The 23,077-nt window shown below is 47.2% G+C and overlaps 1 protein-coding gene across 1 annotated transcript in view; it reads left to right on the top strand.

Moving 5' to 3' along the window:
• Positions 1–17,036, top strand: part of ankrd53 (ankyrin repeat domain 53) — a 62,248-nt gene extending 45,212 nt beyond the window's left edge. Inside the window, exons 5-6 of the mRNA XM_038793002.1 lie at positions 631–751; positions 15,672–17,036. Coding sequence (XP_038648930.1) covers positions 631–751; positions 15,672–16,598 — 1,048 coding nt within the window. The 3' untranslated portion in view covers positions 16,599–17,036. The remainder of the gene's footprint in view (positions 1–630; positions 752–15,671) is intronic.
• Positions 17,037–23,077: the final 6,041 nt, after the last annotated feature.

Raw genomic sequence — 23,077 nt, 5'->3', positions numbered from 1 at the left:
TCCACAGCACCCGCTGCGGAGGGAAAGAGTGCCCCCACGGCACAAGCCCGCCCGCGGATCGGTGGGCCCCGATTGTGGGCCAGGCCACCATGGGGGCACTAGGCCAAATCCCCTTGCGTCCACCCGAGGACCCTGGAGGCCGCCCGCAGAGCCAGGTCCCGCCGGTAAGTTACCAGGTCTAATTTACGCCGGCAGGACCGGCCTAAAACGGGTGGCCGCTCAGCCCATCGCGGGCTGGGGAATCGCCGGGGGGGGAGAGGCTGCTGCCAGCGGGGGGTCGGAGAATCCCGCCCAATGAGTTTTGATCTTTCTTTTGTCCATAGTGAAATAGAAGGTGAGCCAGCTGGAATGCTATTGTTCTTTTATTCATGGTCCATCCTCTAACACAAGGATGTGTGAATTCTCAGGATGCCCATATTTAATTAGGTATTTGCTTGAGGCTCAGGATTATCTGACAGTCAAAAGTAAAAAGATCACACTGATTTGCAGTGTCCAATAGACTGTGTTCAATTTTGTTTCAATATTGACTGAAAGTTCATAACATACTGGAACATGACAAAATGCAAATCTTTTTTTATTTTCTCTGCATTTATTTTTGCTTCACACTTTCTGCCAACCTTGTGCACCCAGGTATTTGGCCAATGCCGTGTGGGAGGTGCACAGATCTGCGTTTTTCAAGCAAACGAAGAAACTGCAGGAACTGAAGTTTATCTTGCTCATGGATGAAAAATATCAATCTGAAATCCAACAGGTTAGTAACTATTGGTAGAGAGAGAGAGCGAGAGAGAAAGGATGGTGTCGGATCTCGACTTGACAGGCTGCTGGCTCCCGGCCAATGGAAGTTAGGAACAGGAGGAACTCATGTCATTCCCTCAAGCCTGTTCCTCCATTGTACGAGATGATGGCTGATTTACAACCTAACTCCATGTACACATCTGTCTCATGTTGCTTCATATTGTTGGTCATCAAAAATCCACCAATCTCAAATTTAAAATTAACACCTGACTTCATATCAATTGCCTCTTGTGGAAAAGGGTTCAAACCTTCTACCATCCTTTGTACATAAGAGCGCTTCCTAATTTCAAGACCATAAGATGTATGGGCAGAGGGAGCCCATTCGGCCCATCGAGTCTGTTCTGCCATTCAATGGTCATGGCTGATCTGAAATGATATCCCTCAAATCCACTTTCCCTCCTTATCCCCATAACCCTGACTCCCTCGCTGATTAAACATCTCGTCTATCTCAGCCGTGAACATATTTAATGACCCAGCCTTGAAAGCTCTCTGCGGTAAGCAATTCCACAGAGTCACTGGATAAAAGCAAATTATTGCGGATGCTGGAATCTGAAACGAAAGAGAAAATGCTGGAAAATGTCAGCAGGTCTGGCAGCATCTGTAGGGAGAGAAAAGAGCTAACCTTTCGAGTCCGATGACTCTTTGTCAAAGCTAACAGACTGAGAAAGTGGGAAATATATATACTGGGGAGTGAGAATTAAAGATGAGTCATAGCCACAGAAACCCAGGGAAACTGGGTGCGAATGGCCACAGAAACCAAGGGGAAAGAGTGTTAATGGCAGTCCCCAGAGAGAACAAAAGATGTGAAAGGCCAAACATCAGAGAAACTAACATCAGAGGGTGAACTGTAGGTGTGGGGGGAGGGGAAGGGGGAAGCAAAGAGAAGAAAGGTGAAGGAAAGGTGGATAAGATTGGGGGGGAGAGGGGGAATTAAATGTTTATATATATATTCCCGTACCAGCCTCCCCGGACAGGCGCCGGAATGTGGCGACTAGGGGCTTTTCACAGTAAGTTCATTGAAGCCTACTCGTGACAATAAGCGATTTTCATTTCATTTCATTTAAAGAAAGAAATAGTAAAAGACAGTTAAAATGAAATGAAAACAAATGGGTTGAGGTGGGGCTGATCATCTGAAGTTGTTGAATTCGATTTCAGGCCGCGTGCCTAACCGGAAGATGAGATGTTGTTCCTCCAGTTTGCGTTGCGCTTCACTGGAACATTGCAGCAGGCCAAGAACAGACATGTGGGCATGGGAGCAGGGTGTTGTGTTAAAATGGCAAGCAACAGGAAGGGACCGTTCCCTCCGAGATAATCTAGTCCACTCCTCCACCATACCCAGTACCTCTCTCATCACCCATGGCAACTTCCCATGCAATCGCAGAAGGTGTAACACCTGCCCCTTTACCTCTTCCATGCTTAACATCCCAGGCCCAAAACACTCATTCCAGGTTAAGCAGCGGTTCACTTGCATCTCTTCCAATCTGGTCTACTGCATTCGCTGCTCCCATTGTGGTCTCCTCTATATCGGAGACCAAACGCAGACTGGGTGATCGCTTTGCTGAGCATCTTCGGTCTGTGCGCATTCACGACCCTGACCTTCCTGTTGCTTGCCATTTCTATTAAGTGGCAGATGGAATACAATGTGGAAAAGTGTGAGGTTATGCACTTTGGAAAGAGAAATGGAGGCATCGACTATTTTCTAAATAGGAAGATGCTAAGGGAATCAGAAGCACAAAGGGACTTGGGAATCCTTGTTCACGATTCTCTTAAGGTTAACGTACGTTCAGTCGGCAGTTAGGAAGGCAAATGCAATGTTAGCATTCATGTCGAGAGGGCTAGAATGCAAGACCAGGGGTATACTTCTGAGGCTGTATAAGGCTCTGGTCAGACCCCATTCGGAGCTCTGTGAGCAGTTTTGGGCCCCGTATCTAAGGAAGGATGTGCTGGCCTTGGAAAGGGTCCAGAGGAGGTTCATAAGAATGATCCCTGGAATTAAGGTCTTGTCGCATGAGGAACAGTTGAGGACTCTGAGTCTGTACTCATTGGAGTTTAGAAGGATAAGGGGGGATCTTATTGAAACTTACAGAATACTGCGAGGCCTGGATAGAGTGGACGTGGAGAGGATGTTTCCACTTGTAGGAAAAACTAGAACCAGAGGACACAATCTCAGACTAAAGGGACAATCCTTTAAAACCGAGATGAGGAGGAACTTCTTCAGCCAGAGGGTGGTGAATCTTTGGAACTCTTTAAGACAGAGATAGATAGGTTCATGACTATTAAGGGGATCAGGGGTTATGGGGAGAAGGCAGGAAAATGGGGATGAAAAAATATCAGCCATGATTGAATGGCGGAGCAGACTCGATGGGCCGAGTGGCCTAATTCTGCTCCTATGTCTTATGGTCTTATGGTCTTATTTCATTAGCATTTGTGATCATGCCCTGTACCAGTTTATGACATTTTAATGATCTATTTACCTGGACCCTCAGTCTCATTGGATCTCTATTGTTTCAAACTTTTTTGCCATTCAGAAAGTACTCTGCTCCAGGATACATTCAATCTTTTTATGTCCAAAGCAGAAGGTGCCACACAGGTCCACATTTCCCCACATTTCACGCCATCCGCCAATTTTGTGCCCACTCACTTAGCCTATTGATATCCCTTTGCAGCCACTTTGTATCCTCCTCACAACTTGCTTTGCTGCCCACCTTTGTATCATCAGCAAATGTAACTATAATACCCTCCGCCTCTTCATCCAAGTCACAGAATCGCGGGATCTTTACGGTGCGCAAGGAGGCCATTTGGCCCATCGGGTCTGCGCTGGTTCTCTCAAAGAGAAATTTGCCAAAATCCACTCCCCCCACCTTATTCCCATGACCTTGCACATTCTCTCCTTTCAGATATCAATTCAATTGCTTTTTGAATACATCGATCAAACCGGCCTCCACCACCCTCTCGGGAAATTTATTCCAAATCATCCTCTGGGCAAAAGAAAAACCCTGTATTGTTACTCTTTAGCCAATTATTTTGAATCTGTGCCCTCTAGCTCTTGATGCTGTCTTGAGTGGGAACAGTTTCTCACTCTTTGCTCTGTTCACATGCCTCAGGATCTTGAATGCCTCTCTCGGCCTTCTTTTCTCCAAGGAGAACAGTCCCAATCTCCCAATCGATTCTCATTGCCACAGTTGTTTATACCCGGGATCATTCTTGTGAATCTCCTCTGTGCTGTCTCCAATGCCTCCACATCCTTCCTCAAGCAGAATGGCCAGAACCTGCAGATGAGGCCTCACCCGTGTCTCTTACAAGATCAACATGACCTCCTTACTCCTGTACTCAATGCTCCTATTAATAAAGCCATACTATCGGCTTTAGCTGTCACCTTCAAATATTTATGTACATACACACTGAGGTCCCTCTGTTCCTGCACCTCATTTACAGATTCTCTCTTTATTTTGCACCATCTCTCCACATTCTTCCTGCCAAAATGAATCATCTCACACATCTCTGCATTGAACTTCATCTGCCACTTGTCTGCCCACTCCATCAACATGTCCTTGTCCTTTTGAAGTTCAAGACTGTCCTATCGCAATTTGACAATGTTTCCAATCTTCGTATCATCTGCCAATCCTGAAATCATGCCCTGAACACCACAGTCTCCTTCAGCAGAACCTCTTTCTGAGTGGTACCTATGTCATTGGTACACACTTGGACAACAACTGAATCCTTCCCCTCCCACTGTAAGTTCTTGACCAGCCCTGAAGAGCTGCCCTTACCCCTAGCACTGGGCAGGCAACACAGTCTGTGGGACCTAATCTCTCAGCTGCAGGGGACAGTGTTTATCAACCTATCTACATTATCGTCCAGTATAACTACATTCCTTTTCACTCCCCCACTTGACTGGTCGCCTGCATCATGGTACCGTGGTCAGTTTGCTCATCCTCCCTTCAGTTCCTGTTCTCATCCACACAAGTGGCAGGGTAGCACAGTGGTTAGCACTGTTGCTTCACGGCTCCAGGGTCCCAGGTTCGATTCCCCGCTGGGTCACTGTCTGTGTGGAGTCTGCACGTTCTCCCTGTGTCTGCGTCGGTTTCCTCCGGGTGCTACGATTTCCTCCAACAGCCCAAAGGGGCTGGTTTAGCACAGGGCTAAATCGCTGGCTTTTAAAGCAGACCAAGGCAGGCCAGCAGCACGGTTCAATTCCCATACCAGCCTCCCTGAACAGGCGCCGGAATGTGGTGACTAGGGGCTTTTCACAGTAACTTCATTTGAAGCCTACTCGTGACAATAAGCGATTTTCATTTCATTTCATTTCAAGATGTGCAGGCTAGATGGGTTGGCCACACTAAATTGCCCATAGTCTCCAAAAAGGTTAGGTAGGGTTGCTGGGATAGGGTGGAGGTCTGGGCTTAAGTAGGGTGCCCTTTCCAAGGGCCGGTGCAGACTTGATGGGCTGAATGGCCTCCTTCTGGACTGTAAAGTCTATGATTCTATGAAGCTGCAACAAGATTGAACCTGTTGGATAATGCCAGGGGCTGAGGTCTTGCAGTGCTTCTGAATCCCCAAATCTGTCTCACTCACAGTCATACCCTACCGTCCCTGACCACGGACCAAATCTGAAAACCCCTTGACTCAGGGTTTGATTGGCACCCCATCTGCAAACTCCATCTCTGAAGCACCATGTCAGCCGTGTGTACCATCTGCAAGATGCACTGCAGGAACTCACCAAGTCTCCTCAGCAAGCACCTTCCAAAGCCATGACCACCACCATCCAGTAGAACAAGGTCAACAAATGCAGGGGACCCCCACCACTGTGTGTTTCCCTCCAAGCCACACACCATTCTGACTTGGAAATACGTCACCATTCCTTCACTGTCGCTGGTTCAGAATACTGAGACTCCTTCCCTAACAGCACTGTGGGTGTACCTACACCTCAAGGATGGCAGCGATTTAAGAAGGCAGCTCAGCATCACCTTCTCCAGGACAATTAGGAATGGGCAGGTGACAGCCACAGCCCATGAATGATTTTTTTAAAAAAAGGGGATGTGACTGCCTCCTGCATCAAATGTCACGGTAACGTACTCCCTCGCTGATACTGTGTCTGAAGCTCAGACTCCTCAAACTGCAGACTCTTACTGCACATCTGGTTGCTACAAATCACTATTAACTCTTCATGCTACATCTGCAACCGTACGTACTACATCTGCAACCCTACATCTGCAACCCTACATACTACAGCTGCAACCCTACATACTAAAGCTGCAACCCTACATACTACAGCTGCAACCCTACATACTACAGCTGCAACCCTACATACTAAAGCTGCAACCCTACATACTACAGCTGCAACCCTACATACTAAAGCTGCAACCCTACATACTACAACTGTAACCCTACATGCTACATCTGCAACCCTACATACTACAACTGTAACCCTACATGCTACATCTGCAACCCTACATACTACATCTGCAACCCTACATGCTACATCTGCAACCCTACATGCTACAGCTGCAACCCTACATGCTACAGCTGCAACCCTACATACTACAGCTGCAACCCGACATACTTCAGCTGCAACCCTACATACTACATCTGCAACCGTACATGCTACAACTGTAACCCTACATACTACAGCTGCAACCCTACATACTACATCTGCAACCCTACATGCTACAGCTGCAACCCTACATACTACATCTGCAACCCTACATACTAAAGCTGCAACCCTACATACTACAACTGTAACCCTACATACCACAACTGCAACCCTACATACTACATCTGCAACCCTACATACTACATCTGCAACCCTGCATACTACAGCTGCAACCCTACATACTACAGCTGCAACCCTACATACTACAGCTGCAACCCTACATACTACATCTGCAACCCTACATGCTACAGCTGCAACCCTACATACTACATCTGCAACCCTACATACTACATCTGCAACCCTGCATACTACAGCTGCAACCCTACATACTACAGCTGCAACCCTACATACTACAGCTGCAACCCTACATACTACATCTGCAACCCTACATGCTACAGCTGCAACCCTACATACTACATCTGCAACCCTACATACTGCAGCTGCAACCCTACATACTACATCTGCAACCCTACATGCTACAGCTGCAACCCTACATACTACATCTGCAACCCTACATACTACAGCTGCAACCCTACATGCTACAGCTGCAACCCTACATACTACATCTGCAACCCTACATACTACATCTGCAACCCTACATACTACAACTGCAACCCTACATACTACAGCTGCAACCCTACATGCTACAGCTGCAACCCTACATACTACAGCTGCAACCCTACATACTACAGCTGCAACCTTACATGCTACAGCTGTAACCCTACATACTACATCTGCAACCCTACATACTACATCTGCAACCCTGCATACTACAGCTGCAACCCTACATACTACATCTGCAACCCGACATACTACAGCTGCAACCCTACATACTACATCTGCAACCCTACATACTACATCTGCAACCCTACATAGTACATCTGCAACCCTACATACTGCAGCTGCAACCCTACATGCTACAGCTGCAACCCTACATACTACATCTGCAACCCTACATACTACATCTGCAACCCTACATACTACATCTGCAACCCTACATAATACATCTGCAACCCTACATAGTACATCTGCAACCCTACATACTGCAGCTGCAACCCTACATACTACATCTGCAACCCTACATACTACAGCTGCAACCCTACATACTACATCTGCAACCCTACATGCTACAGCTGCAACCCTACATACTACATCTGCAACCCTACATACTGCAGCTGCAACCCTACATACTACATCTGCAACCCTACATGCTACAGCTGCAACCCTACATACTACATCTGCAACCCTACATACTACATCTGCAACCATACATACTGCAGCTGCAACCCTACATACTACAGCTGCAACCCTACATACTACAACCCTTCATGCTCCTCGTGTGCAATGTGGGAGCTCAGGGACACGTCCACTGTCTCTGGCTCCTTCACGTGCAAGAAGTGTGTTCAGTTGCAGCTCTTGTTAGACCGCTTGATGGCTCTGGAGCTGCGGATGGACTCACTTTGGAGCATCCGCGATGCTGAGGAGGTCGTGGATAGCACGTTTAGCGAGTTGGTCACACCGCAGGTGAAGGTTACTGAGGGAGATAGAAAATGGGTGACCAAAAGAAAGAGCAAGAGTAGGAAGGCAGTGCAGGTGTCCCCTGCGGTCATCTCCCTGCAAAACAGATATACCGCTTTGGATACTGTTGAGGGAGATGGCTCACCAGGGGAAGGCAGCAGCAGCCAGGTTCATGGCACCGTGGCTGGCTCAGCTGCACAGCAGGGCAGGAAGAAAAATGGCAGGGCTATAGTGATAGGGGACTCGATCGTAAGGGGAATAGACAGGCGGTTCTGTGGACGCAATCGAGACTCCAGGATGGTATGTTGCCTCCCTGGTGCAAGGGTCAAGGATGTCTCGGAGCGGCTGCAGGACATTCTGGGGGGGGGAGGGTGAACAGCCAGCTGTCGTGGTGCACATAGGCACCAACGATATAGGTAAAAAACGGGATGAGGTCCTACAAGCGGAATTCAGGGAGTTAGGAGTTAAACTAAAAAGTAGGACCTCAAAGGTAGTAATCTCAGGATTGCTACCAGTGTCACGAGCTAGTCAGAGTAGGAATGTCAGGATAGATAGGATGAATGCGTGGCTCGAGAGATGGTGCAAGAGGGAGGGATTCAAATTCCTGGGGCATTGGGACCGGTTCTGGGGGAGGTGGGACCAGTACAAACCGGACGGTCTGCACTTGGGCAGGACTGGAACCGATGTCCTAGGGGGGGTGTTTTCTAGAGCTGTTGGGGAGGGTTTAAACTAATGTGGCAGGGGGATGGGAACCAATGCTGGAAGTTGGAAGGTAGTAAAACAGGGACAGAAACAAAAGGAAGTAAGGGGAAAAGTGCAAGGCAGAGAAGACATAGTCAGAAATCCATAAGGGCGACAGTACAAGGTACAGTGACTGAGGGGAGCACAGTGAATAGGCCCAGTAATAACAAAAGGAATAAAACTGGAGATGTTAAGATTCAAAACAGAGGTAAAAAAAACCAACATAAGTGTACTTTACCTGAATGCTCGTAGTATTCGGAATAAAGTAAATGAGTTGGTGGCACAAATCATCGTAAATGACTATGATTTAGTGGCCATTACTGAAACATGGTTAAAGGATGGTCACGACTGGGAGTTAAATATCCGAGGGTATCATACTATTCGGAAGGACAGAGTGGATGGTAAGGGAGGTGGTGTTGCTCTGTTATTTAAGGATGACATCCGGGCAATAGTAAGGGATGACATCGGTGCTATGGAGGATAAGGTTGAATCCATTTGGGTGGCAATCAGGAATAGTAAGGCGAGAAAGTCACTGATAGGAGTAGTCTATCGGCCACCAAATAGTAACGAGATGGTGGGGCAGGCAATAAACAAAGAAATAACTGATGCATGTAGAAATGGTACAGCAGTTATCATGGGGGATTTTAATCTACATGTCGATTGGTTTAACCAGGTCGGTCAAGGCAACCGTGAGGAGGAGTTTATAGAATGTATCCGCGATAGTTTCCTAGAACAGTATGTAATGGAATCTACGAGGGAACAAGCGGTCCTAGATCTTGTCCTGTGTAATGAGACAGGATTGATTCATGATCTCATAGTTAGGGATCCTCTCGGAAGGAGCGATCACAATATGGTGGAATTTAAAATACAGATGGAGGGTGAGAAAGTAAAATCAAATACTAGTGTTTTGTGTTTAAACAAAGGAGATTACAAGGGGATGAGAGAAGAACTAGCTAAGGTAGACTGGGAGCTAAGACTTTATGGTGGAACAGTTGAGGAACAGTGGAGAACCTTCCAAGCGATTTTTCACAGTGCTCAGCAAAGGTTTATACCAACAAAAAGGAAGGACGGAAGAAAGAGGGAAAATCGACCGTGGATATCTAAGGAAATAAGGGAGAGTATCAAATTGAAGGAAAAAGCATATAAAGTGGCAAAGATTGCTGGGAGATTAGAGGACTGGGAAATCTTTAGGGGGCAACAGAAAGCTACTAAAAAAGCTATAAAGAAGAGTAAGATAGAGTATGAGAGTAAACTTGCTCAGAATATAAAAACAGACAGTAAAAGTTTTTACAAATATATAAGACAAAAAAGAGTGGCTAAGGTAAATATTGGTCCTTTAGAGGATGAGAAGGGAGTTTTAATAATGGGAAATGAGGAAATGGCTGAGGAACTGAACAGGTTTTTGGGTCGGTCTTCACAGTGGAAGACACAAATAACATGCCAGCGACTGATAGAAATGAGGCTATGACAGGTGAGGACCTTGAGAGGATTGTTATCACTAAGGAGGGAGTGATGGGCAAGCTAATGGGGCTAAAGGTAGACAAGTCTCCTGGCCCTGATGGAATGCATCCCAGAGTGCTAAAAGAGATGGCTAGGGAAATTGCAGATGCACTAGTGATAATTTACCGAAATTCACTAGACTCTGGGGTGGTCCCGGTGGATTGGAAATTAGCAAACGTGACGCCACTGTTTAAAAAAGGAGGTAGGCAGAAAGCAGGAAATTATAGGCCAGTGAGTTTAACTTCGGTAATAGGGAAGATGCTGGAATCTATCATCAAGGAAGAAATTGCGAGGCATCTGGATAGAAATTGTCCCATTGGGCAGACGCAGCATGGGTTCGTTAAAGGCAGGTCATGCCTAACTAATTTAGTGGAATTTTTTGAGGACATTACCAGTGCAGTAGATAACGGGGAGCCGATGGATGTGGTATATCTGGATTTCCAGAAAGCCTTTGACAAGGTGCCACACAAAAGGTTGCTGCATAACATAAAGATGCATGGCATTAAGGGTAAAGTAGTAGCATGGATAGAGGATTGGTTAATTAATAGAAAGCAAAGAGTTGGGATAAATGGGTGTTTCTCTGGTTGGCAATCAGTAGCTAGTGGTGTCCCTCAGGGATCCGTGTTGGGCCCACAATTGTTCACAATTTACATTGATGATTTGGAGTTGGGGACCAAGGGCAATGTGTCCAAGTTTGCAGATGACACTAAGATGAGTGGTAAAGCGAAAAGTGCAGAGGATACTGGAAGTCTGCAGAGGGATTTGGATAGGTTAAGTGAATGGGCTCGGGTCTGGCAGATGGAATACAATGTTGACAAATGTGAGGTTATCCATTTTGGTAGGAATAACAGCAAACGGGATTATTATTTAAACGATAAAATATTAAAGCATGCCGCTGTTCAGAGAGACTTGGGTGTGCTAGTGCATGAGTCACAGAAGGTTGGTTTACAAGTGCAACAGGTGATTAAGAAGGCAAATGGAATTTTGTCCTTCATTGCTAGAGGGATGGAGTTTAAGACTAGGGAGGTTATGTTGCAATTGTATAAGGTGTTAGTGCGGCCACACCTGGAGTATTGTGTTCAGTTTTGGTCTCCTTACTTGAGAAAGGACGTACTGGCGCTGGAGGGTGTGCAGAGGAGATTCACTAGGTTAATCCCAGAGCTGAAGGGGTTGGATTATGAGGAGAGGTTGAGTAGACTGGGACTGTACTCGTTGGAATTTAGAAGGATGAGGGGGGATCTTATAGAAACATTTAAAATTATGAAGGGAATAGATAGGATAGATGCAGGCAGGTTGTTTCCACTGGCGGGTGAAAGCAGAACTCGGGGGCATAGCCTCAAAATAAGGGGAAGTAGATTTAGGACTGAGTTTAGGAGGAACTTCTTCACCCAAAGGGTTGTGAATCTATGGAATTCCTTGCCCAGTGAAGCAGTTGAGGCTCCTTCATTACATGTTTTTAAGGTAAAGATAGATAGTTTTTTGAAGAATAAAGGGATTAAGGGTTATGGTGTTCGGGCCGGAAAGTGGAGCTGAGTCCACAAAAGATCAGCCATGATCTAATTGAATGGCGGAGCAGGCTCGAGGGGCCAGATGGCCTACTCCTGCTCCTAGTTCTCATGTTCTTATGTTCTTATGTACAGCTGCAACCCTACATACTACAGCTGCAACCCTACATGCTACATCTGCAACCCTACATAGTACATCTGCAACCCTACATACTACAGTTGTAACCCTATATACTACATCTGCAACCCTACATAGTACATCTGCAACCCTACATACTACAGCTGCAACCCTACATACTACATCTGCAACCCTACATACTACATCTGAAACCCTACATACTACAGCTGTAACCCTATATACTACATCTGCAACCCTACATACTACAGCTGCAACCCTACATACTACATCTGCAACCCTACATAGTACATCTGCAACCCTACATACTACAGCGGCAACCCTACATACTACAGCGGCAACCCTACATACTACAGCTGCAACCCTACATACTACATCTGCAACCCTACATACTACAGCTGTAACCCTACATACTACATCTGCAACCTTACATACTACATCTGCAACCCGACATGCTACAGCTGCAACCCTACATGCTACAGCTGCAACCCTACATACTACATCTGCAACCCTACATACTACATCTGCAACCCTACATACTACATCTGCAACCCTACATAGTACATCTGCAACCCTACGTACTGCAGCTGCAACCCTACATACTACATCTGCAACCCTACATACTACAGCTGCAACCCTACATACTATATCTGCAACCCTACATACTACAGCTGCAACCCTACATACTACATCTGCAACCCTACATACTACAGCTGCAACCCTACATGCTACAGCTGCAACCCTACATACTACATCTGCAACCCTACATACTACATCTGCAACCCTACATACTACAGCTGCAACCCTACATACTACATCTGCAACCCTACATACTACATCTGCAACCCTACATACTACAGCTGTAACCCTATATACTACATCTGCAACCCTACATACTACAGCTGCAACCCTACATACTACATCTGCAACCCTACATAGTACATCTGCAACCCTACATACTACAGCGGCAACCCTACATACTACATCTGCAACCCTACATACTACAGCTGCAACCCTACATACTACATCTGCAACCCTACATACTACAGCTGTAACCCTACATACTACATCTGCAACCCTACATACTACATCTGCAACCCTACATAGTACATCTGCAACCCTACATGCTACAGCTGCAACCCTACATACTACATCTGCAACCCTACATACTACATCTGCAACCCTACATACTACAGCGGCAACCCTACATACTACAGCTGCAACCCTACATGCTACAGCTGCAACCCTACATACTACATCTGCAACCCTACATACTACAGCTGCAACCCTACATAGTACATCTGCAACCCTACATACTGCAGCTGCAACCCTACATGCTACAGCTGCAACCCTACATACTACATCTGCAACCCTACATACTACATCTGCAACCCTACATACTACATCTGCAACCCTACATACTACATCTGCAACCCTACATAGTACATCTGCAACCCTACATACTGCAGCTGCAACCCTACATACTATATCTGCAACCCTACATACTACAGCTGCAACCCTACATACTACAGCTGCAACCCTACATACTACAGCTGCAACCCTACATGCTACAGCTGCAACCCTACATACTACAGCTGTAACCCTACATGCTACATCTGCAACCCTACATACTACATCTGCAACCCTACATACTACAGCTGCAACCCTACATGCTACATCTGCAACCCTACATACTACATCTGCAACCCTACATACTACAGCTGCAACCCTACATACTACATCTGCAACCCTACATACTACAGCTGCAACCCTACATACTACATCTGCAACCCTACATACTACAGCTGCAACCCTACATGCTACAGCTGCAACCCTACATACTACATCTGCAACCCTACATACTGCAGCTGCAACCCTACATATTACAGCTGCAACCCTACATACTACAGCTGCAACCCTACATACTACAGCTGCAACCCTACATGCTACATCTGCAACACTACATACTGCAGCTGCAACCCTACATGCTACATCTGCAACCCTACATACTACATCTGCAACCCTACATACTACAGCTGCAACCCTACATACTGCAGCTGCAACCCTACATACTACAGCTGCAACCCTACATACTACATCTGCAACCCTACATACTACATCTGCAACCCTACATAGTACATCTGCAACCCTACATACTACATCTGCAACCCTACATAGTACATCTGCAACGCTACATACTACAGCTGCAACCCTACATACTACATCTGCAACCCTACATACCACATCTGCAACCCTACATACTACAGCTGTAACCCTATATACTACATCTGCAACCCTACATACTACAGCTGCAACCCTACATACTACATCTGCAACCCTACATAGTACATCTGCAACCCTACATACTACAGCGGCAACCCTACATACTACAGCGGCAACCCTACATACTACATCTGCAAACCTACATGCTACAGCTGCAACACTACATACTACATCTGCAACCCTACATACTACAGCTGTAACCCTACATAGTACATCTGCAACCCTACATACTACATCTGCAACCCTACATAGTACAGCTGCAACCCTACATGCTACAGCTGCAACCCTACATACTACATCTGCAACCCTACATACTACAGCTGCAACCCTACATACTACAGCGGCAACCCTACATACTACAGCTGCAACCCTACATACTGCAGCTGCAACCCTACATACTACAGCTGCAACCCTACATACTACATCTGCAACCCTACATACTACATCTGCAACCCTACATAGTACATCTGCAACCCTACATACTACAGCTGCAACCCTACATACTACATCTGCAACCCTACATAGTACATCTGCAACCCTACATACTACAGCGGCAACCCTACATACTACAGCGGCAACCCTACATACTACATCTGCAACCCTACATACTACAGCTGTAACCCTACATACTACATCTGCAACCCTACATACTACATCTGCAACCCTACATACTACATCTGCAACCCTACATACTACAGCGGCAACCCTACATACTACATCTGCAACCCTACATACTACAGCTGCAACCCTACATACTACATCTGCAACCCTACATACTACAGCTGTAACCCTACATAGTACATCTGCAACCCTACATACTACATCTGCAACCCTACATAGTACATCTGCAACCCTACATGCTACAGCTGCAACCCTACATACTACATCTGCAACCCTACATACTACAGCTGCAACCCTACATACTACAGCGGCAACCCTACATACTACAGCTGCAACCCTACATACTACAGCTGCAACCCTACATACTACAGCTGCAACCCTACATAGTACATCTGCAACCCTACATACTGCAGCTGCAACCCTACATACTACAGCTGCAACCCTACATACTACAGCTGTAACCCTACATACTACATCTGCAACCCTACATACTACATCTGCAACCCTACATACTACAGCTGCAACCCTACATAGTACATCTGCAACCCTACATACTGCAGCTGCAACCCTACATACTACAGCTGCAACCCTACATGCTACAGCTGCAACCCTACATACTACAGCTGCAACCCTACATACTACAGCTGCAACCCTACATGCTACAGCGGCAACCCTACATACTACAGCTGCAATCCTACATAGTACATCTGCAACACCTCAGCTGCCCTGCCATCTTTAATATGTTTTATTTAAGTTTTAAATTTTGTAATGTTACTCAATGATTATCTGTAGTTACATTGTAGAATTTTACTAGTTATAATACCTTAATACTTTAAACTAGCACTGAAAAGCTATTAAATTTATCGCATAAAAAAGATATAAAAGCATTAAAAAGTTCTGATGGTTTGTGTTAATTCAGGAAGAGAAGGAATCCTTAGCGATTGAGTCCTTCAGGCTGTGGCGAGAGAGGAAGCACCTCTCCAATGTGCTGAGGGTATCTGCCAGCTTTGTCAAGCCACGTCAGACTGTATCAGAACTGATGGTCCAGCAGCTGAGGGACTCGGTGAAGATTGAGGGCGAGGATGAAAGTAAGCAGACCTTCACACTTGTGCCGTTCCCAAAGCCAAGGAGCCCCTGCCGACCCAAGGGGGATCGGGGAAGCGAAAAGTCAGGGCTGGACTCTGGGGGAAGGGACCGTGCAACCGCGGGTTCAAAAACCGGGACCTGCGCCAAGTCTCAGCAGGGTGTCTGCCAGGCGAAGCCAAGCTGGAACTTCAGCACCACTCCCACTTCGCTCCCAATGGCTGGCATCTATGGGCAAATCCAGGCTGACGCGGACAACAATCTGAATTCCATGCTCCAGCAGCACAATTTTGGAATCTTATTCGAGCTAGCGTTGGACCGTGTGGGCCAGCCGCTGGTAAGGAGCAAGGTCAGGGAGAAGACATGGTCTCTGCCCACCCTGTCGCTCGACGTCGTCAGGAGGGAATTATTCCCGGATTCCATTTACCACCGATTAAGAATGCCTAGTGATTTCAAGGCTGTTAATGTCATTGATCTTCCCAAGAAGCGGCGCCTGGTCAGGGACAAATCCGAGATAGACATGCACCTGCGCGAGTGGCTGGAGCCAAACATGGCCTGCCTCACATCCTCCAGCCCACACTCCACACGCAAAGTGGAATCCATCAGTCCCGGTGCCTGTGCCAAAGGGACATCTCAGCCTGAGAACAAACAACATTTATTCCACAGTGGAACAAAGTGCCAGAGCCTGAACCTTGCAGCAATGGATGGCACTGCTCTGGCTGAGTTAAAAGAGTGTAGGTTTGAGTGCCGAGACCGGAGCTGAATTATATAGGATAAGACTCCCAATGCAGTAATGAGGGAGTGCTGCACGGCTGGAGCAGGGCTGAGACGTTAGAGTAGACAGAGCTCTCGTCTTTTAGGTGTATGTAAAAAAAAATAAAATCCCACAGTGCTATTTGAAGGAGGATACGAGGTTCCCCACTGACAGTGCACGTGTACATGGATACTGCTGACCCACTCACAGCCCGCCTAAACACTCTCCATTATCACAGCCTCTACACCAGTGTGGTGGCCTTCAACTCCAGTTAAGGCTTATCTTAAATGGGAACTGGGTCTCCGTAACCTCCAGTCAGAGAACCCTAAAACGTTTTGAATCTAAATTCAGTGGTGAAATCCAGCATCAGTCAGGGCCCGACCAGGAAGACTTGAACAGGTTAATTTCCATCATGACACACAGTTCAGTCATCCACCGGTTCTTACAAATAAAATCTGTATGCCTGCAGTTCATCTCCTATACCGACACGGGTCGTTGATTATAATGTTCGGCATACATCGTTATTGAGAGTATCTTTCCAGTCAATTATCTTTCAGATCCAAAAAGGGGATGTGGCGACAGAATGGTTATGTCAGTGGGCTGATGTGAGTCCACAGCCTGGGCCTGGGCAGCGTGGTCGCACAGTGGTTAGCACTGTTGCTTCACAGCGATAGGGGTCCAGGTTCGATTCCCGGCTTGGGTCACTGCCTGTGCGGAGTCTGCGCATTCTCCCCGTGTCTGCGTGGGTTTCCTCCGGGTGCCCCGGTTTCTTCCCACAAGTCCCGAAAGACTTGTGAGAAGTCTTCACTGTGTCAGGAAATGAAAAATGAAATGAAATGAAAATCGCTTATTGTCACAAGTAGGCTTGAAATGAAGTTACTGTGAAAAGCCTCTAGTCGCCACATTCCGGCGCCTGTTCAGGGAAGCTGGTACGGGAATCGAACAGTGCTGCTGGCCTGCCTTCAACGCCAGCGAATTAGCCCTGTGCTAAACAGCTCCTAATTGGACATTCTGAATTCTCCTTCTGTGACCCGAACAGTTGCCGGAATGTGGTGACTAGGGGCTTTTCACAGTAACTTCATTGTAGTGTTAATGTAAGCCTATTTGTAACAGTAAAGATTATTAATGATGTCCATAGCCAGGACACATTAATCCTTCCATCAATTGCCTTATATACAGAGGATGGTTGAGTAATTTGTCGGTACCCACTGACCAGGTGACAACGACCTGATGATCTGTCTTTTGTGATATTGGTAGAGGGATAAATGTTGACCAGAACATCTGGGAAAACTCCCCCAATCTCCTTCGTAGTACGGCCATGGGATCTTTACATTGCCCGAGAGCAGACTGGGCCTCAGTTTAACATCATATCCAAAAGGTGCTTATACTGGGGCATTTTACTGACGTGTGACATCGGGAGGATTACCTGGTCAGCCTGCTCTCAGGTGATATAAAGATCTCATGCACATTTTCTGCGCATTTTCTCTACTGGTGTAGCTCTATGTATCACTTACTTCACCCACTATCTATGTTAATGCATTTTCATTATGTAGCGTATGTTCTATGTTTTCATGTATTGAGCAATCTGTCTGGACTGTCCACAGAATAATACTTTTCACTGTACCTCATTTCACGTCACTATAAATCTAAATCTAACGACTGTATCTCTACTGATGTTCATCCAGCCATCACACTGTCACTCAGTAACCCCTCTCCCCCTCACACTGTTACTGACGGTATCTCTATTGATGTTAATCCAGCTCCCTCACACTGTCACTCAGTAACCACTCCGCCCCTAGCACCGTGTTACTGACTGTATCTCTACTGATGTTAATTCAGCTCCCTCTCATTGTCACTCAGTAACCACTCCGTCCCCAGCACCGTGTTACTGACTGTATCTCTACTGATGTTAATTCAGCTCCCTCTCATTGTCTCTCAGTAACCCCACTCCCCCAGTACCCTGTGTTACTGACTGTATCTCTACTGATGTTAATCCAGCTCCCTCACACTGTCACTCAGTAACCCCTTTCCCCCCAGCACCCTGTGTTACTGACTGTATCTGTACTGATGTTAATCCAGCTCCCTCACACTGTCACTCAGTAACCCCTCTCCCCCAGCACCCTGTGTTACTGACTGTATCTGTACTGATGTTAATCCAGCTCCCTCACACTGTCACTCAGTAACCCCTCTCCCCCAGCACCCTGTGTTACTGACTGCATCTCTACTGATGTTAATCCAGCTCCCTCACACTGTCACTTAGTAACCCCTCTCCCCCAGCACCCTGTGTTACTGACTATCTGTACTGATGTTAATCCAGCTCCCTCACACTGTCACTCGGTAAGGCCTCTCCCCCAGCACCTGTGTTATTGACTATCTCTACTGATGTTGATCCAGCTCTCACACTGTCACTCAGTAACCCCTCTCCCACAGCACCCTGTGTTACTGACTGTATCTGTACTGATGTTAATCCAGCTCCCTCACACTGTCACTCGGTAACCCCTTTCCCCCAGCACCATGTTACTGGCTGTACTGATGTTAATCCAACTCCCTCACACTGTCACTCAGTAACCTCTCTCCCTCCAGCACCCTGTGTTACTGACTGCATCTCTACTGATGTTAATCCAGCTCCCTCACACTGTCACTTAGTAACCCCTCTCCCCCAGCACCCTGTGTTACTGACTGTATCTCTATTGATGTTAATCCAGCTCCCTCACACTGTCACTCAGTAACGCCTCCCCCCAGCACCCTGTGTTACTGACTGTATCTTTACTGATGTTAATCCAGCTCCCTCACAGTGTCACTCAGTAACCCCTCTCCCCCAGCACCCTGTGTTACTGACTGTATCTCTACTGATGTTAACCCAGCTCCCTCACACTGTCACTCAGTAACCCCTCTCCCCCAGCTCCCTGTTTACTGACTGTATCTCTACTGATGTTAATCCAGCTCCCTCACACTGTCACTCAATAACCCCTCCCCCCCCAGCTCCCTGTTTACTGACTGTATCTCTACTGATGTTAATCCAGCACCCTCACACTGTCACTCAGTAACCCCTCTCCCCCAGCATCCTGTGTTACTGACCATCTCTACTGATGTTAATCCAGCTCCCTCATACTGTCACTCAATAACCCCTCCCCCCCAGCTCCCTGTTTACTGACTGTATCTCTACTGATGTTAATCCAGCTCCCTCACACTGTCACTCAGTAACCCCTCCCCCCCCAGCTCCCTGTTTACTGACTGTATCTCTACTGATGTTAATCCAGCTCCCTCACACTGTCACTCAGTAACCCCTCTCCCCCAGCACCCTGTGTTACTGACTGTATCTCTACTGATGTTAATCCAGCTCCCTCACACTGTCACTCAGTAACCCCTCTCCCCAGCACCCTGTGTTACTGACTGTATCTCTACTGATGTTAATCCAGCTCCCTCACACTGTCACTCAGTAACCCCTCTCCCCCAGGCACCCTGTGTTACTGACCATCTGTACTGATGTTAATCCAGCTCCCTCACACTGTTACTCAGTAACCCCACTCCCCCAGCACCCTGTGTTACTGACTGTATCTCTACTGATGTTAAACCAGCTCCCTCACACTGTCACTCAGTAACCCCTCTCCCCCAGCACCCTGTGTTACTGACTGTATCTCTACTGATGTTAATCCAGCTCCCTCACAATGTCACTTAGTAACCCCTCTCCCCCAGCACCCTGTGTTACTGACTATCTGTACTAATGTTAATCCAGCTCCCTCACACTGTCACTCAGTAACCCCTCTCCCCCAGCACCCTGTGTTACTGACTATCTGTACTAATGTTAATCCAGCTCCCTCACACTGTCACTCAGTAACCCCTCTCCCCCAGCACCCTGTGTTACTGACTGTATCTCTACTGATGTTAATCCAGCTCCCTCACACTGTCACTCAGTAACCCCTCTCCCCCAGCACCCTGTGTTACTGACTGTATCTCTACTGATGTTAATCCAGCTCCCTCACACTGTCACTCAGTAACCCCTCTCCCCCAGCACCCTGTGTTACTGACTGTATCTGTATTGATGTTAATCCAGCTCCCTCACACTGTCACTCAGTAACCCCTCTCCCCCAGCACCCTGTGTTACTGACTGTATCTGTATTGATGTTAATCCAGCTCCCTCACACTGTCACTCAGTAACCCCACTCCCCCAGCACCCTGTGTTACTGACTGTATCTCTACTGATGTTAATCTAGCTTCCTCACACTGTCACTTAGTAACCCCTCTCCCCCAGCACCCTGTGTTACTGACTATCTGTACTAATGTTAATCCAGCTCCCTCACACTGTCACTCAGTAACCCCTCTCCCCCAGCACGCTGTGTTATTGACTATCTGTACTAATGTTAATCCAGCTCCCTCACACTGTTACTCAATTTGGATCCAGAATTGGCTGAGTGGAAGCAGATGTGATGCTCGAGGTGTTTTTCTGACTGTTGGCCTGTGTCCCGCAAGGGTCAGTGTTGGGGTCCTTGCTGTCTGTGATTTATATAAATGATTAACGCATGAATGTAGGAGGGTCGATCATAAGTTCACAGATGATACAAAAATTGGTGGGATGGTAAATAGTGAAGAGTTTAGATGGTAAATAGTTGGGAGGATATAGACGGTCTGTCAGATGGGTTGATCAGAGGCAAATGGAATTCAATGCGGATGAGAGTGAGGTGATGCACTTGGGCAGAACAAACAAGGCAAGGGAAAGACGTACTTGTTAGGTAATTTGGACATTCTGAATTCGCCCTCAGTGCACCCGAACAGGCGCCTGAGTGTGGCGACTAGGGGATTTTCACAGTAACATCAGTGTTACCAGTGTTAACATAAACCTACTTGTGACAGTACTAAAGATTATTAGAAACGGCAGGACCCTGGGAAGCACAGAGGATCAGAGAGACCTCGGTGTACATGTACACTGGTCCCTTAAGGTTCCGCTACAGCTGCAACACTGGCATCTACCCGGCAATGTGGAAAATTGCCCAAGTGTATCCCGTACACAAGAAAAGGACAAATCCCACCCAGCCAATTACCGCCCTATCAGTCTATTCTCCACCACCAGCAAAGTGATGGAAGGGGTCATCAACAGTGAAATCAAGCGGCACTTACTCAGCAATAACCTGCTCACGGACACTCGGTTTGGGTTCCGCCAGGGTCACTCAGCTCCTGACCTCATTACAGCCTTGGTTCAAACATGTACAAAAGAGCTAAATGCCAGAGGTGAGGTGGAGTGACTGCCCTTTGACATTAAGACAGCATTTGACCGAGTGCGGCATCAAGGAGCCCGAGCTAAACTGGAGTCAATGGGAATTGGGGGAAACTCTCCGCTGATTGGAGTCATACCCGGCACAAAGGAAGATGGTTGTGGTGGTTGGAGGTCAATCATCTCAGCTCCAGGACATCACTGCAGGAGTTCCTCAGGGTAGTGTCCTCGGCCCAGCCATCTTCAGCTGCTTCATCAATGACCTCCCTTCCATCATTGGGTCAGAAGTGGGGATGTTTGCGGATGACTGCACAATGTTCAGCACCATTCACAACTCCTCAGATAATGAAGCAGGCCATGTCCAAATGCAGCAAGACCTGGACATATCCAGATTTGGGCTGACAAATGGCAAGTGACATTAATGCCATACAAGTGCCAGGCAATGACCATCTCCTACAAGAGAGCATCTAACCATCGCCCCTTGACATTCAATAGCATTATCATCGCTGAATCCCCCACAATCAACATCCTGGGGGTTACCATTGATCAGAAACTGAATTGGACTCGCCACATTAATGCTGTGGCTACCAGGGCAGGTCACAGGTTAGGAATCCTACGGCAAATAACTCACCTCCTGACCCCCCCCCCCCCCCCCCCCCCCCCCCCCCCCAAAGCCTGTCTACAAGGCACAAGTCAGGAGTGTAATGGAATCCTCTCCTCTTGCCTGGATGAGTGCAGCTCCAACAACGCAAGAACCTCAACACCATCCAGGACAAAGCAGCCCCGCTTGATTGCTCCCCCTTCCACAAACATTCAAACCCTCCACCACAGAGGAACAGTGGCAGCCGCATGTACCATCTACAAGATGCACTACAGTAACTCACCAAGGTTCCTTAGACAGCACCTTCCAAACCCACGACCACTACCATCCAGAAGGACAAGAGCAGCAGATACCTGGAAACCCCACCACCTAGAGGTTCCCCTCCAAGTCACTCACCATCCTGACATGGAAATATCTCCATTCCTTCACTGTCACTTGGGCACTTGGGAGGTCTACGCACCTGGGAGAGAGGGAATATTCCTTCTCGTATGTTCTTTAGGTAGACTTTTGTATTGATTTTATTGTGTTCGGTAAGACGGTTCTGTTGGGTGGTTATGGGGGTACAGTCTGCAGCGGTAGTGATTTTGGACCATGCGCCACATTATTTGCATGTGAGGTTTAGGACAGGGCGGGCACAGAGACTGGGGTGGAGGTTGCGTTCAGTGCTTTTGACAAATA

Source organism: Scyliorhinus canicula, chromosome 3 (genome assembly GCF_902713615.1).
Source record: "Scyliorhinus canicula chromosome 3, sScyCan1.1, whole genome shotgun sequence".
In the NCBI taxonomy this organism is placed as follows: domain Eukaryota; kingdom Metazoa; phylum Chordata; class Chondrichthyes; order Carcharhiniformes; family Scyliorhinidae; genus Scyliorhinus; species Scyliorhinus canicula.
The sequence above is the reverse complement of the archived record's forward strand: the minus strand, read 5'-3'. Positions and strand labels throughout refer to the sequence as shown.